Below are 15,405 nucleotides of genomic sequence, written 5' to 3' on the forward strand. Positions count from 1 at the left end.
GAAAGAGAAGGGTGGGGGCAGCTAACAGAACTGCATTATGCAGAAATCAAAGTGGAAAGTCTGTTACCTGACCAGTTTGCTTCACCTTTTAGGCGTACTTCAGTATACTTTCTAAACTCAAGCTTCAGCCATTTTCTGTATCCTATGATAGTTTAAAAGAGAAACACTGTCTGCCTTCCAGGTAAACTGTGGTTTTGACATGGGGTTTTCCTAAAAAGGCAAGAGTTGGGTCCATTTGCAAAAAACCTGCCACAAACCTAAGGAAATAACCTCACTGGTTGCATTACGACATAAACCAGTGAAATACAGAACAGACCTTCCTGAACGCTGCAAAAAGGAACAAAGGAGAAAGGAATGCCAGATTTCTTTCCTCCTAGTTTGATAAGAAGCTCTCATGGTTGAGTCAAGCTCTACCTAACTTTTTCTCCCTATCGCTATCAGACTTGAGGGAATCTTGTGATGTTCCCTGCTCTCTCGTCTTTGTCCAGATGATTGCAGTAGAGATCTCCCACTTTGAATATCCTTTGATATGTTGCATATGGGAAAACAGTAACTCTTGAAGTCATCAGGAAACTCCAGCAGGAGACCATCTACTAAATCCCCCCTTGCCTCAGGACATGTTTTTGCCTATAATAACCCCCTTCAAACATGGGATTATGCTTTGCTGTTGCCATTGCATCTGCCACAGGTGTGCCATTGAGCTCACTCTGTGCCTGAGCTCCCTGGAGAGAAGAATCCCCACAACAGCAAGCTCTAGGTAGAGATGGCAAATGGCGCTTTTTTTTCTCTCTCTCTCACCCCCAAAACCTCTATCCACCTTCCTAATATTATTTAGTGTAATAAAAATAAATAATATAGCAACTTGGTTAATCTGCCTAACCAACCACTTTTTCATTTCCTGTACCCTTATTATCCCTCAATAAAGGGAGGGGTTGTTAGGCGGGCTAGCTACCAGGGAACTGCCAGCCTCACCCGTGAGCCCAGTGGTTCTCACGATTGATCAAAACCGAGCTGGCCTCCAGGAGCCTGGTTTTGATTGATGGTGTGAATAGCTTCAGTGACTACTTAGATTTTTCATTCATGAGTTTCCTAGGGGTAAAATTCAGGAGCTTTAAAGGAAGAAGAAGAGGCTTATTCAAGATTATTTGTGGTTGAAGTTTTATTGAGGGGTCAAGGGACTCTCAAAGTGGAGATATTAAAACGGCTATGTTAGACCAAATCTAATTAGCCAGCTTGGAATTGCTCCAATTGCATTTTAGGGTACACTCTGACCTGGGACCTGATTGCTCCAAGATGGAATGTTAGTTTGTTTAGAATGCAGAAGTTGCTGCTGTGGTCTCTACACAAGCTCCAAGTTGCATGACTGCTATTTTATCTAAATGGAGACAGATCCTCTTGGCACCAGGCTTTTGTCTCTGCATCAGTCCCAAGCTGAATAAAGGCTACATCCAAAATGGAGTAGACTGACTTGTAACAATTTCCAGATGTCTCCTAACAATGTCCCTTACTTAAGAATATGACAGCTCAGTGGAATATAATGTACATATCTTGTTTCATAACACTATCAAAATAATACTTTATAAATCTAATTTTTGAACACCCAGTCTCTCAACTATCCAAGTTTCTTTACCATTGGGCAACAAAAAGTGAGGGTAAAGAAGATTTGGCTTTAGCCAAAATCTTGGCTAAAGATTTTGCCTTATAACATTTAAAACCCTACAAAGGAATTAATAGTCATAATTTCTATTTCCACACTGAAATATTTGTAGAACAGAATGCTTTAAACACAGATCTTCATTCTATCTCTATTATAGACTTACAGTTGAATGTCTATGGTACAGAATGGAAAATGTAATGGTTAGGTTTGAGAAAGTAAGGAAAATGTATTGTTATGGAGTTATGAATCTGGAGATGAAACCAGAATTTACATCAGATAGTCCTCAGGTGTCTTCTCTCTTTAGTTCTTTCTGTTGAAGTACAATATTCCTTCCACATTACTCAGGGTACCTTATTTTTATCTTTTGATTTAAGCCATCCACATGCAGTTTAAAGATATTATCCCATTCCACTGTCCTAGAGAACATGGAGACATAGAGCTGAATTTCTGTAAGAGATTTCATACATATCTGACAATTGCTGGAAAATAAGCTGCTGTTTTAGTGAGGACCTGATAGATATGAGAAAGGTAGGACTATTTTTAAAAAAAAATTCTGAAAACTGCATAGTTACTGAGGTAAGCAGGCTTTAGTTTGTGCTGCACATCTAACAATAAGCTGAGAGATAATGAATGTTCCAATAAAACCACATTAGTCATAACAGAAGGAAGCTGGCTACCCTTTATCGTAGCCTTTGCAAACATGTCAAGGTGATGAGTGAGGAGCTGGTTTGAAAGGAAGCCACAGTGTCTCTTCAGGATAATACTTGGGCAGTACACATTAATTAAGGGTGGAGATGGAGTGAAAGTTTCAGTGAAACCAAAAAGAATGAACATAGCCAATAAACAATGTATTCAGAATGTACTTCTGAACATTCTATTGATCTTGTGCCTGTGTGCAGAATATTTACTTAAGATATCTATCTAAACATCAATAGCGGACCATTCTTCCATCCAGACTTAAAACTCTGTTCACTTCCTCATAGCAAAAGAGATGAAGAAGCATGCGGAAAGTGATTGTGTCATTTTGGAATCCATTATATCAAGGACAGGGAAATATGAAGTGTACCCTGGATTTCAGGAAAGCTGATGTATATAAGTTCAAGAAAAGAACAGATGGGATCTCATGGCCAGAAATCTTAGAGGAGATATCACGGGAGCCTTTGTCAAGTGCTTTGCTGAGAGTCTTCCATGATATCCCTGTTGACAAGATGGTAAGATGCAGGCTAGATAATACTGCGGTTAGCAGGATTCACAGGTGGTTGAACACCTGTACCTAATAGCTGCTCATTAATAGCTCCACATTAACATGGAGAAAGGTATCAAGTGCAGTACTACAGAGCTCTGTCCTGGGCCCTGTGCTGTTCAACATTTGCATGAATAATTTTGGAGGAAGTAGAGGGGATGCTTATCAAATTTGCAGATGACATGATGTGGTGCGGGGAATAACTAGGGATGCACACGGAACTGGGCAGGGGTGGTTCAAAGGGGCCTCCAAACAGGTTTGAACACTGGCTGATTCGAACATTTGGCGGTGGGGTGGGGGTGTGGGACTTTAAAGACAGGGGAGGGTGCACTTACTCCTCCCCCTGCTGGTGCTAGATTCCTGTAAAAGCTTTTGGGGGTGGCAGCGTGCCTCCCTGCTGACCCTTCCCCTCTTCAGCCAGAAGTACCGGGCGTGTGCACATGTTGCGATTGCGTGCGAGCCCATCTGATGTGCGAGTGCAAGCATGTGGTCAATGTTGCGCTCGGTACTTCTGGCCAAAGAGGGGAAGGGGCGGCATGGAGGTATGTCGTTGCCCCGGAAAACCTGTTTGGAGGGCTGTAAAAGGGCCTCCAAGCAGGTTCGTGGACATTCCTAGGAATAACTAACACCTTAGAAGACAGAATCGCCACAATTCAAAACCATCTGGACAGCCTAGAACCCTGCCACAGTCAACAAGGTGAAGTTTGACAGAAACAAGCATGAAGTCCTATATTTAGCTAAGAAAAATCAAATGCATAAGTATAGGATGGGTGAGACACAATGTGTACAGCAGTACATGTGAGAAAGTTCTAGGTACCTTAGTGGATAACAAGCTGAACATGAGCAAGCAGTGGGATGGAGTTGCAGGAATGTTGAAGCAGATTCTAAGGTCCCTTCCAATTCTAACATTCTATGATGTTAGATTCTAACCCCTGCTAACATGGCAAAGAGGCACCTTTTAACGTGGTGATTCTCTTTATTTAGCAGGGGGAGAGCAACTGGCCCTATTCACGCCCAGCACAGTACAGAGGCTGTACTGTTTACCAATATTCTAAAACTAGTATCTTCCTTGAAAAGTTAAAATGTTAATGAACATGCCATGACATCACATCAGCACTGCCAATGACAGGATTTATGTAGGGTTGAGCATATAATTCCATTTATTTAAATGGGTATAGGTGTACCTAATGCTGTACAGTGTTGTATCATCATGACACACTGTAAAATCATCTGAAGACATTTAACATATTTGGATAATCAGAAATTTAAGTAAGCAAGAGCGACAGACTTCTGTCTGAAATCCAAAGTGAATTTGGATAACGAGTTGTCAAACTAAAGAAAGCAAGTATTCTCCCTTTGATTTTTTTTTTTAAATCCAGCTTTTTCTTTTCCAGAGGGTTGAAGGGGCAATGCTAGACCTCACAAGCATCCAGGCTACTATTGTAATGATGGTTCTCTTGGGATACAAATAACTACTACTGCTAGTTCCTCCCCACTCCCAGCCCAGATTTACCACAGAGGATGTGGGACTATACTGATAAGGGTACATGCAAAAGTAGTTCCAGATATAAACCAACTGACTGTGAATATAAGAAAAACCACAAGCAGGGATGCAGAGGAAAAGCTTGAGGAACTATTCCTCACATTTTGGGGCAGACGAGGAAAGACATGGGGTGGGGGGGAAGGAAAAATGAGTCAAGGATTGAAAAGACAGGTTATTAGGTTTCGTGGGGATAGAACGACACTTCGGGAGGCAAGATATGGATTATTAGGTTTGGCAGGGGCTAGTTTAGTTAAATATGGGGGTGGGGGCTCCCCAAACAGAGAAGATTTGTGTCATTGACCACAAGGGAGTACAAGGAGCACAAAGTGTAAACTAAGATAAAACCATTAACCAGGATATACTAAACCACTTGCAACAGTTGTAGCAGGCAAAAAAAGGGGGTGCTTGAGAGTAATTGATGCAATGTCCTGAGAGAGAGAGAGAGAGATTTCAAAGATGGAAAAAGAGCTGAGCCTCACATTAAAAAGCTTCCTAGTCTCTCCTCCCTTTCTCAAGTTCAGGCAAGCTTGGTGGAAGACTCTGAGTTCAGACCCAAACACAGTGGATACACCACAGTTTCTTCAGGTGCTTCCCATGGAATAATAAACTTCTGTGTTAAGAAAGGGGCTTCCTTTAATTTTGATGTGCGTTGAACGTCCCCTTAAACGAATTCAGCTCACAGAAAATCATACTTAGGTATTTAATTAACAGCGTTGGTATTTGACTCCATACTTCGGAGGCAGCCCCACTAAGCTCCGTTGAACTTATTCTTGCACAGGATTGCAGCTCCAGAGCTTATCAGTGTTAGGCTAAATAATTAGCTTACCCCTTTGTCTTTCTTGTTTCAGTGATAGACAGATAACGAGGCTCAGTTCCAAAAGCTCTTTTAGTAGTCCCGACCGAGCCATATGAACGAAGAATACCCAAGTGTGCATTAGAGCGTATGCAGACGGAATCTCCGCCCCTATTGTGAGGGACCACAACCCACTCTAACATTTTGAAAGGAGTAGGAAGAAGCAGACGGCGTGACTTCCGGGCCTGCTGTAGCTGCGGGCGGCCCCTCCCCTCAAACAGTGTAGATGTTGACACGTATATAGCAGATATTTCTGCAAAGCATCTTTTGTGTTGCGGGGGGAAAACATACATAAATAAAACTTTTCAAAGGGGGAAAGAGTGCGTATGTGAGGAAAAACGGAAGAATACTTTTTTTAAAAAGCGGCGAGGTAAAAAAATGTAGTGGGGCGAAACAAAAGGGAAATGTTCGCTCGCAGACGCTGTCCAGAAGCGTCCCGTCACTTATAGGCGCGCTGACAACGGAACCCGCCTGTAGTAGCAGCAGTTAGGAGGTGTGGTGTCTATGCACGCGAGTGGCCCGACTCCCGTGTAAGTCGCGCCTATACGTGACGGGGCGCGTCTAAACTGCTTCCAGGGTCGATAGCTTTCCCCGTGGCTGCCATCCTGTTTCAAAAGTGAGGCGGGTAGTATGTGAGGAGTAGAGCCAAGAGGGGCGGGGCTTTGTCACTGAACTGAGGTTGCTGCAGCAAGTGAAGTGGGAGCTGCTCTTTTTTTCCGGGACTCCCTGTGGGGGGCGGGAGCGCCCTTACCCCTGGCGTTGCCCGACGGGGGCTTGGTTTGAAGACATAGCCCGGCCTTCGCGAGGTCTCTCTTCGCTCCCCCACCCCCTGACTTCGCCTTTCCTACTAGGCGGGTGAGGAAAGTGGACCCCCAGGCAGCATCTATCGTGCCCTGTTCCCTGGCCGCCGCTTCGAGGTCGCCGCGGGAGCGGACTGAACTTCCATCGCCTCGCCGAACTTCCATCTCTGGAACGTCCATGCAGAAGGACGAAGAAGAGCCAAAGAGCACCAGGTAAGGTGGTGTCCTCGTTGGACAGGCCGGGATTCTTGCAGAAACACGAACTGGGAGGATAGCTTGTTCGGAGAAGGAATACAGCTGTCTGCCTGTCAAGTGAAAACCGAGAGGAGAGGATTCGTTTTGTTTGAGCCTAGGCAGAGGGAAGCTCGCAGCGGTAACCGCTTGAAAACAAAACACTTTCAGAAGCTGCGGCGAGCTGCTGCCCACAGAGGCTACATTGTGCTCTCAGGAAAACCCCCAATCATGTGCTGAGCTCAGAAAGTTTAAAAGATTCACACACCAGCTCATCTCGTCGTCTTGTGTTGCTCTTCGTGGAGAGAGGAGGGGAGTGTCGCCTTTCCCTCTGGCTTTTGTTGTGTAGGCGGAAAACATTCGTTATGTTTCCCTTGGGAGGGACCATTATGAATGACTGCCAAAGTAGCCTAGATATTGAACCGGGCCTTTTGTCTTTGCCGAAGGGGGAAAGGTACCTGCATCATGAACCATCTACTGCTATCCAAAGCACTGATCAGAGGACCGGCAAATTCCAGGAGAGTTATCCCTATTAGTCAGCAGCTGTTAAACGATTAAAAAAGTGCACTTTTCGTGTATCTGATAAAGTGGGCTGCTGCCGCCTCTGAAAGCCCTCGCAGTAAATTTTAGTTTCCCAAGAATGCGCAGGTATTTCTACAGGTTTGTCTCGATTACCCTCAGCTACCCTATGATGAGAAAAAAGTCAACGAAAAGCTGCTGGTGTGCTAAGAGATTTCCAGCTGTAGGCTAGGAAGACATTAGGTCGTAACTCTGCCATAGAATACAACCTGTAAAGAGTAAGCCTTATTGTGCCTTAGATTTGGGTAAAAATATGTAGGATCAAATTGTCGATAGAGCCAAATTATATAGACTTTCAAAGCATATACAGTTGTAATCATGCTTGAATATCTAGAGTGCCTAATTACCACAACCATTTTATTTACTGTACTATGTATTTTTCTATTTAAACTGCTTTGAAAATTTTGTTGAAGAGCGGTATATAAATATTTGTAGTAATAGTAACATTGTTGCCAACCCTTTGAGGGAGCAGCTACCCCAAACACATGGGGGGGTTATCACATCAGCATTGATGAACAGTAACTCCAAGTGAAAAGAGAAGGAAGGGCAGGCTGTATCTGGAAAATTTTGTTTATTCCAAGTTAACTGCTATATGCAAAGGGGTAGCAGTATTTTGGAGCCTGAATGTGTGAATTTATGTAAAGAAAGCATAGCTAATTTCAAGAATCCAATGAGGCGAGTCACACGAGCACGGTGAGGCGCTGAAAGGAGGTTTGTGGGGAGAGCGGGCTTAGCCCATTCTCCCCGCAGACAATCCAAAGGCAGCCCTGGGTGGCTGGATCGGCCACCCACAGGACTGCCGGCTCCGTCACGGAGCCAGTGTGGGCTGTGGAGATCAGGGGCCACGCGGCCCCCAAAAGTTCCAGGATGCCCCACGCAAGTTCACGGGGCATCTTGGAGAGACCCCCGAGCCCGGGAGGCTGCTTGCAGTGTCCTGGCGGGGGTCTCCTTGTGTGCCGCCACAGCACAGAGTCGCACCGTGGCGGCGCACGACCAAAAAGATGAGGTTAATGGAGCGCTCGCTCTGTTAACCTCATCTAAGGGAAGGGGTATTTATGGAGATTTATGCGCGGCTCCCATTGCAGCACACAATTGGCCAAAAGCGGGCTAGGCTCCTTTAGCCCGCTTTTGGGCGATCGTGAGAATAGCCTCAATGACTTCTGTTTTGTGTTTGTGAAACCACCCAGAAATCTCTCTCTAATAATATAGATTTCTAAAGAGTTGGTGTTAGTGGATAGCTGGTTGAGATCAAGCTGTTAGCATTGGTTTTTGAACTTGCAGACTTGCCTTTTTGCACTCTCTAAATCATCCAAGAATCTGCATCACCAGCAAGAGGTTTTTGGATAAAAACTAGGAATTCAGTGACAGTTCTGTTGAGTGCTTTATACAGTAATGGGACAACATAAGGATTGGCCCACTTAATTTAGTTTCATATGATATTTTCATTGCTTTGAATGGTGAGCATAAATCTCACCATTCTAGGCCTGCCTTTGCAGTCCTATGAACGTTAAGACTAGATTGTGCTGCAGACATAAGAGCTTAATGTCAACTGCTCCCCCAAAGTATAATATTGATTGATTGATTAATTGATTGATTGAATTTATATACTGTCTAGTATAAAAATCTCTAGGCGGTGTACAGAATTAAGATATAAAGTATAACACATTTAAAACCATAAAAAAATTAAAATCATAGATAAAAACACGTTTACACATTAAAATTTAAAAATCAAATCTCAGCTGAAGGCCTAGGAAAATAGGTAAATCTTCAGGGTCTTCCTAAAAGCAAACAGAGAAGGAGATCCTCTTATTTCAGCAGGGAGCATGTTCCAAAGCCCTGGGGCAGCCACAGAGAAGGCCCGGTCCCGAGTTGCCACCAAACGAGTTTGCGGCACCCGTAGTCGGACCTCTCCATATGATCTTAATAGACGACAGGGTTCACGACAGAAAGCGCTCTCTTAAATATCCTGGACCTAAGCCATTAAGGGCCTTTTAGGTAATAACTAGCACTTTGTATTTCATTCGGAAACCTACCAGCAGCCAGTGCAGTTCTTTTAGAATCAATGTTATATGGTCCCTTCAGGTAAACGCAGAGACCAGTCTGGCTACCATATTCTGTACTAATTGTAGTTATTGAACTACGTACAAAGGCAGCCCTATGTAAAGTGCATTACAGTAGTCAAGCCTAGAGGTTACCAGCATATGTACCACCGTTTTAAGGTCACTAGTCTCCAAGAATGGATGTGTCTGGCATATCAGCCCAAGCTGATAAAAAGCACTTCTGGCCACAGCCTGAACCTGAGAAACCAGGGACAGTTTGGGATCCAGGAGCACTCCCAGACTACGAACCTGATCTTTTAGGGGGATTGTAATCCCATCCAGAACAGGCAGATCTAAGCCATCTCTTGAAACCTGACCCCCTACAGACAGTACCTCCATCTTGTTTGGATTCAACATCAGCCTGTTATCCCTCATCCAGCCCAATATCACTTCCAGGCAGGCACTTGGGTGGGGCGGGGGGGTCATGCCATTTCTTGATGAAGTTGGTATAGAGAAATAGATCTGGGTGTCATAAGCATATTGATAGCACTCCAGAACAAACTTCCTGACAATCTCTCCAAGCGGTTTCATGTAGATGTTAAAAAGCATTGGAGACAGTATGGAGCCTTGTGGAACCCCACACTGAACTACTCTCGCTTTTCAGAGCAACAGTCACCAAGAGAATCCACCAGAGAGGAAGGAGCGGAACCACTGTAAAACAGTGCCACCCAATCCCACCTCCTTCAAGCGACCCAGCAGGATACCTTGGTCAATGGTATTGAAAGCCACCAAGAGATCCAAAAGGATCAGAGTCACACTCCCTCTGTTGATCGCCAATTGGAGATCATCCATCAGGCCAACCAAGGCAGTCTCAACCCCATAGCCCACCCTAAAGCCAGTCTGGAAAGGATCTAAATAATCTAGCAGTGTATGTTTGCTGCCCACATACGTGTGCACACATGGGCTATATAATCTCCGCAGGGCGCTTTCCAGACTAACTGCTGAAACAGCAGCAAAATGCCTCCATTCAGGCAAGTCGTATTGAAAACGTAAACAGCAGGGGGAGCAGTCTCGCAGCAACTAACAATCCAAAAAACCAGCAACTTCCTTACTACGGATATACTATGTCCTAGCTCTATATCGCAGTGATTAAATTCAAGACAAGGCATTGGCAATGTGAACAGCACCCTGCTGTCTGTGTAGGGACTGCAGTGTCACAACTCAGGAAGTGTGAAAGCACACTTCCGAGATCAGACGTGACCCCGTTGCAGGGTCTAATCTGTAAAGCACCCAGAAAAATTCATGGTGTGATGTAGCATTTAGAGGCATACTTGAAATGAAATGTATAAACACTTCTAAACTGGTATGGTGTAATTAAGCACACATATAGGTTTACTATCTTACTTCCAAGGGAACTTATTTAATGGAACACATTTCTTCTGCAACTTTACAAATATTCCAAATGTTATAGTAAACTTTTGTATTATGAAGCTTTGTATTTACCTTTTTCTGTAGTGAAAGGACAGAAATCTTAGAGAGACACTGAACTCCCGAGAAGCCTGATCTTGCAAATTAAGTTTGTATTGACACATGATTCTGCTTAGAGCAGGTTCAAAATTAATATCTGTGCCTAACCTATACATGATGACACAAGCTCTACTACCTGGTAGTAGGAGTGTCAAGATTATCACTTGTAGTGACACTATGTTGATGAGTATCTTGTAATCTGATAACACAGAACTGTAGTAACATGCCTTAGTTCATGATTGTCTACCAAAATGCGGAGTGCATGCCTTAAGAGTAGACATGTTCTAAGAATAGGTTCTGATGTATGCAGATATTTTAGGGAAGGTAATCTACATTCTGGGTGCAGTGAAACTCTAGGTTTTGTTAGGACAGCATATGTACATAACTAGTAGCACTTCTGTCCACCCCCTATTATTTCAAATCACATTTCTGCCTTTCCAGCTAAAGTATTTGCTAGTTTGAATCTATTTTGTGTCACATTGGTCTATCAGCATTCCAAGTTGGAATGTTCTGATTTTGCATAAGAATGTAGTAACAGCTTTGTTGTGGTAGAACAAAAGTATATAGATTTGTAGTGGATTAAAGCCTTTGTCTCAGAGCAGCTCACATGAGGGGGGGGAAATGCTGAATCATCCCTGGTGGGCTGCCTGGCTCAGCTTCTCATAAAAATCTATATTTCCAGTAAAATTAAAATGCTGCCGCCACAACCCCTCTTATTGACAGAGCTTGAACCTCCCTGGGCTTGGGGTGGAATCCCAGGGAAAATGAGGTTTTGCTATTGAATATGTAAAAAAAAATCTTCCACATGTAGGCCAAGACATGTGATGAAAAAACTGATAACTGCTGAGTGCTAGAGGATGCTGGTGCTTTGCACCAGAGAAATCCCCTTTCCACCCTTCCTTTTTCTTGAGTTAAAAACCAACTCTGAGAGGCTTATAAAAAGAACAAAAAACCCATTTTATTCAATTACTACAGACTGCTTCCATCTGAGGAGTTTAGGTTTTAAATACACTCAAAAATACTTTATAGGTTGAAAAAATAGGTTGTCAGGCTTCAGTTTCAGGTGGCATTTAGGCACGCTTAAAACTTTTGCAACACCATAGGTGGGCTGAGTGTAGGCTAGTGTATCGTATTTTAATTACATTGCAAGTAAACAGTATCAGGAATATGCAAAGCATGCACACACAAAAATATAAGTTTCTAACACAAAATCTGACTGTTCCCTATGCTGAATCCCCTTTTCCTTGAAAACCCACCCAACACCTGATGAGAATCAAGCTTCCTGCAATCCTGTCTCTCAAGGATTTGCAGCTATTCCATGAGAGAAACCTCCAAGCTGGCTTTGACCATGAGGGAACAAAATCTCTATGCCCCTCACTAAGCCTTTCCTCAGGCATTTCTCCAACACAGACCACCCTTCTTGTTCCCAGGAATCTCAGTAACTGCTCTCTAGGTCCCACCCACCTGGTTACTGATTGGCTGCCCTGGAGTTCACCAGCCCGGCAGTTGAGACAAGGGTTCACTTCCTGTTAACTCTTTAGAGCAGGGATTCTCAAACTTGGGTCCTCAGGTGTTATTGGACTTCAACTCCCATAATCCCCAGCCTCAGTGGCCTTTGGTTGGGGATTATGGGAGTTGAAGTCCAATAACACCTGAGGACCCAAGTTTGAGAATCACTGCTTTAGAGGGAGGTGAGACTGATCACTACAAGCTTGTTTACTGTCTTTGTTTAGAAGCCAGTACCAGATCCCTAGAGGAGTTATATAAGAACAGCCCTGCTAGATCAGGCCCAAGGCCTAGCTTGTCCAGCATCCTGTGTCACACAGTGGCCCACCAGATGCCTACAGGCAAGTGCTGAGGGCATGCCCTCTCTCCTGCTATTCCTCCCCTAAAACTGGTATTTAGAGGCATCACAGGCTGGAGGTGGCCTATAGCCCTCAGACTAGTAGCCACAGATAGACTTGTCATCCATGAATTTATCTAAGCCCTTTTAAAGCTATCCAGGCTGGTGGCTGTCACCACATCTTGTGGCAGAGAATTCCAGAGGTTAATTATGTGTTCTGTGAAAAAGTACTTCCTTTTGTCAGTCCTAAATTGCTTGGCAATCAGTTTTATGGTATGACCCCTCATTCTAGAATTATGTGAGAGGGAGAGAAAAAATATCTCTGCCCACTCTCTCCATACCATACATTATTTTATAGACCACTATCATGTTGCTCCTCACTTATCATTTTTCTAAACTACAGGTGAAACTCGGAAAATTAGAATATCGTGCAAAAGTCCATTAATTTCAGTAATGCAAATTAAAAGGTGAAACTGATATATGAGACAGACGCATTACATGCAAAGCGAGATAAGTCAAGCCTTAATTTGTTATAATTGTGATGATCATGGCATACAGAACATGAAAACCCCAAATCCACAATCTCAGAAAATTAGAATATTACATGGAACCAATAAGACAAGGATTGAAGAATAGAACAATATCGGACCTCTGAAAAGTATACAGTGTACTGTGCTTGATTGGCCAGCAAACTCGCCTGACCTGACCCCATAGAGAATCTATTAGGGGTGTGTCCGAACCAGTCTGGAGGCCATTCTAAAGGCCTCCGAACTTCCAGACCAGTTCTGACTTGGCCGGTCCAGGTCCGGGTGGGGGGTCCCCCTTTAAGGGCGGGGAGGGCTTACTTACCCCTCCCGCCTCTTTGCCCCCTCCAGAGGCCGTATTGTACCTCGTAAATGGGTCACTGGAAACCAGCCGCCCCCGCCGCCCCCCCCCCCCTGCGAGCGGATTAGGGCCAAAAATTAGTAAGGTACTGCCGCCGTCCTGCCCTCCCTCCCCCCGCCCCCCGAGTGCTCACCGCATTGTTTCCAAAAAAAGAGAGGAGCTCGCGAACAGAGCTCCTCTCTCGGCAAAGTCTGTGGCCCAACTGGGGCCTGGGGCGCGCGCACACGCGCGCAATACGACATCTGAAGGAACTTCCGCCGGAGGCCCGGTCTACCCGGCGGGACGAGGATTGTGAGCAGCTCCAAAGGATCTCTCCAAACTGGGTGAGTGGGCGACAAAATGGCAAATGCGGTTCAATGTTAGCAAGTGTAAAGTGATGCACATTGGGACGAAAAACCCCAACTTCAAGTATATGCTGATGGGATCCGAGCTGTCGGTGACGGACCAGGAGAGGGATCTTGGGGTTGTGGTTGACAGCTCGTTGAAAGTGTCGACTCAATGTGAGGCAGCTGTGAAAAAGGCCAATTCCATGCTAGGGATCATTAGAAAGGGGATTGAAAATAAAACGGCTAACATTATAATGCCCTTATACAAAACTATGGTGCGACCACACTTGGAGTACTGCGTACAATTCTGGTCACCACATCTTAAAAAGGACATTGTTGAACTGGAGAAGGTACAGAAGACGGCAACCAAGATGATCGGGGCCTAGAGCACCTTTCTTATGAGGCAAGACTACAACACCTGGGGCTTTTTAGTTTAGAAAAAAGACGACTGCGGGGAGACATGATAAAGGTCTAGAAAACCATGCATAGTGTGGAGAAAGTGGAGAGAGAGAGAGATTCTTTTCCCTCTCACACAACACTAGAACCAGCGGTCACTCCATGAAATTGATTGCCAGGAGGTCTAGGACCAACAACGGAAGTACTTTTTCACACAACGCGTGATCCACTTGTGGAACTCTCTGCCACAGGATGTGGTGACGGCCGACAACCTGGATGGCTTTAAGAGGGGTTTGGATGACTTCATGGAGGAGAGGTCTATCAATGGCTACTAGTCGGAGGGCTGTGGGCCACCTCCAGCCTCGGGGGCGGGGTGCCTCTGAGTACCAGTTGTGGGGGAGTAATGGCAGGAGAGAGGGCACGCCCTCAACTCCTGTCTGAGGCTTCCAGCGGCATCTGGTGGGCCACTGTGCGAAACAGGATGCTGGACTAGATGGGCCTTGGGCCTGATCCAGCAGGGCTGTTCTTATGTTCTTATGATGGGGGGGGGCAATTTTAAAATCTTATCTCTGGGCCCACTCCAACCTTGCTACTCCCCTGGCATGAAGTGAATACCTCAATAGGCAATACAGTCAATGATTACTTTGTATACATTGGAATTTTGCATAAATGCCACTCGTGGCATTTCCAGCATTTCATTCGCTTTGACCCATTGCTTACAGCTTGCTTCCCTGTACCTGTGTGTGTGTATGTGCGCGCACACACACACACACACACACCCCAAATGATAACACTTGATTGATTTGGCAAAGTGGTTTCTAGTCCATGAAAACTTAAACTGCAATAAATTTGTTAGTCTTTAAGGTGCCACCACAACTTTATTTATTTATTTATTTATTATTTATTTAATACATTTATATACTTCCCCAACCCAAAGTCTCGGGGTGGTTTGCAATAATAAAACAATAATACAAAAAAAACCCCAACAACATTAAAATCAATTAAAATTCCCCCCAAAAAGCTGCTTTTAAAAGCTGCTTTTGTTGCAACAGACCAATATGTACTATCCACCTGGAATTTACGTAAGAGTGGAAGACTTACTGATCACTTCCATAACAAAGTAAGGGACACCCTTAAGAGGATTCATGACTTTCTCTAATTTGATAGCTGACAAGTATTTCAAAAACTTGTCTAGTTCTTCTTTTGTATGCTATTATATGACTGTGTGGCAGCTCATGGTTACCCATAAGCAGATCTCATGTGACTGGGAAAATGTCTAAATGGCCAAATTATCTGGGTTTGGCAGGATGTTGGAAAAATTCATGTGATTGGCCCTACCTGTATTCCTGGTAATCTAAAATGTTTTCCCAACCATGTGGGATAAGTGGTTCCCATGAGGCTGAGAAAACATTTAAAGGGCACCTGTGTGCATCAGCCTTTTCAGGTTACTGCAGAGACGTAACTAGGGAAAACGGCGCCCGGG

General features: G+C 44.4%; 2 protein-coding genes across 7 annotated transcripts in view; one reads left to right on the forward strand and one right to left on the reverse strand.

The window, feature by feature from the left end:
* LOC128345030 (ctenidin-3-like) overlaps positions 1-15,405 on the reverse strand; it is a 39,544-nt gene that overhangs the window by 5,871 nt on the left and 18,268 nt on the right. The window contains exon 4 of one of the 2 annotated variants that reach the window (XR_008316213.1): positions 1,163-6,401. The exons of the other annotated variant lie outside the window; for it this stretch is intronic. The gene's annotated coding sequence lies outside the window, so the exon portion shown is untranslated. Of the gene's footprint in view, positions 1-1,162; positions 6,402-15,405 lie in introns of those variants that run through there. 2 annotated transcript variants of the gene reach the window in all.
* ARHGEF3 (Rho guanine nucleotide exchange factor 3) overlaps positions 5,521-15,405 on the forward strand; it is a 245,027-nt gene continuing 235,142 nt past the window's right edge. For 4 of the 5 annotated variants that reach the window (XM_053296326.1, XM_053296330.1, XM_053296331.1 and 1 more), the window contains exons 1-2: positions 5,791-5,826; positions 6,148-6,309. In XM_053296326.1, the coding sequence (XP_053152301.1) occupies positions 5,801-5,826; positions 6,148-6,309 (188 nt within the window). In that variant the 5' untranslated portion in view covers positions 5,791-5,800. Of the gene's footprint in view, positions 5,667-5,790; positions 5,827-6,147; positions 6,310-15,405 lie in introns of those variants that run through there. The other variant, XM_053296329.1, reaches the window with a different exon arrangement.

The sequence above is a fragment of the Hemicordylus capensis genome, chromosome 2, assembly GCF_027244095.1.
Source record: "Hemicordylus capensis ecotype Gifberg chromosome 2, rHemCap1.1.pri, whole genome shotgun sequence".
NCBI lineage: Eukaryota > Metazoa > Chordata > Lepidosauria > Squamata > Cordylidae > Hemicordylus > Hemicordylus capensis.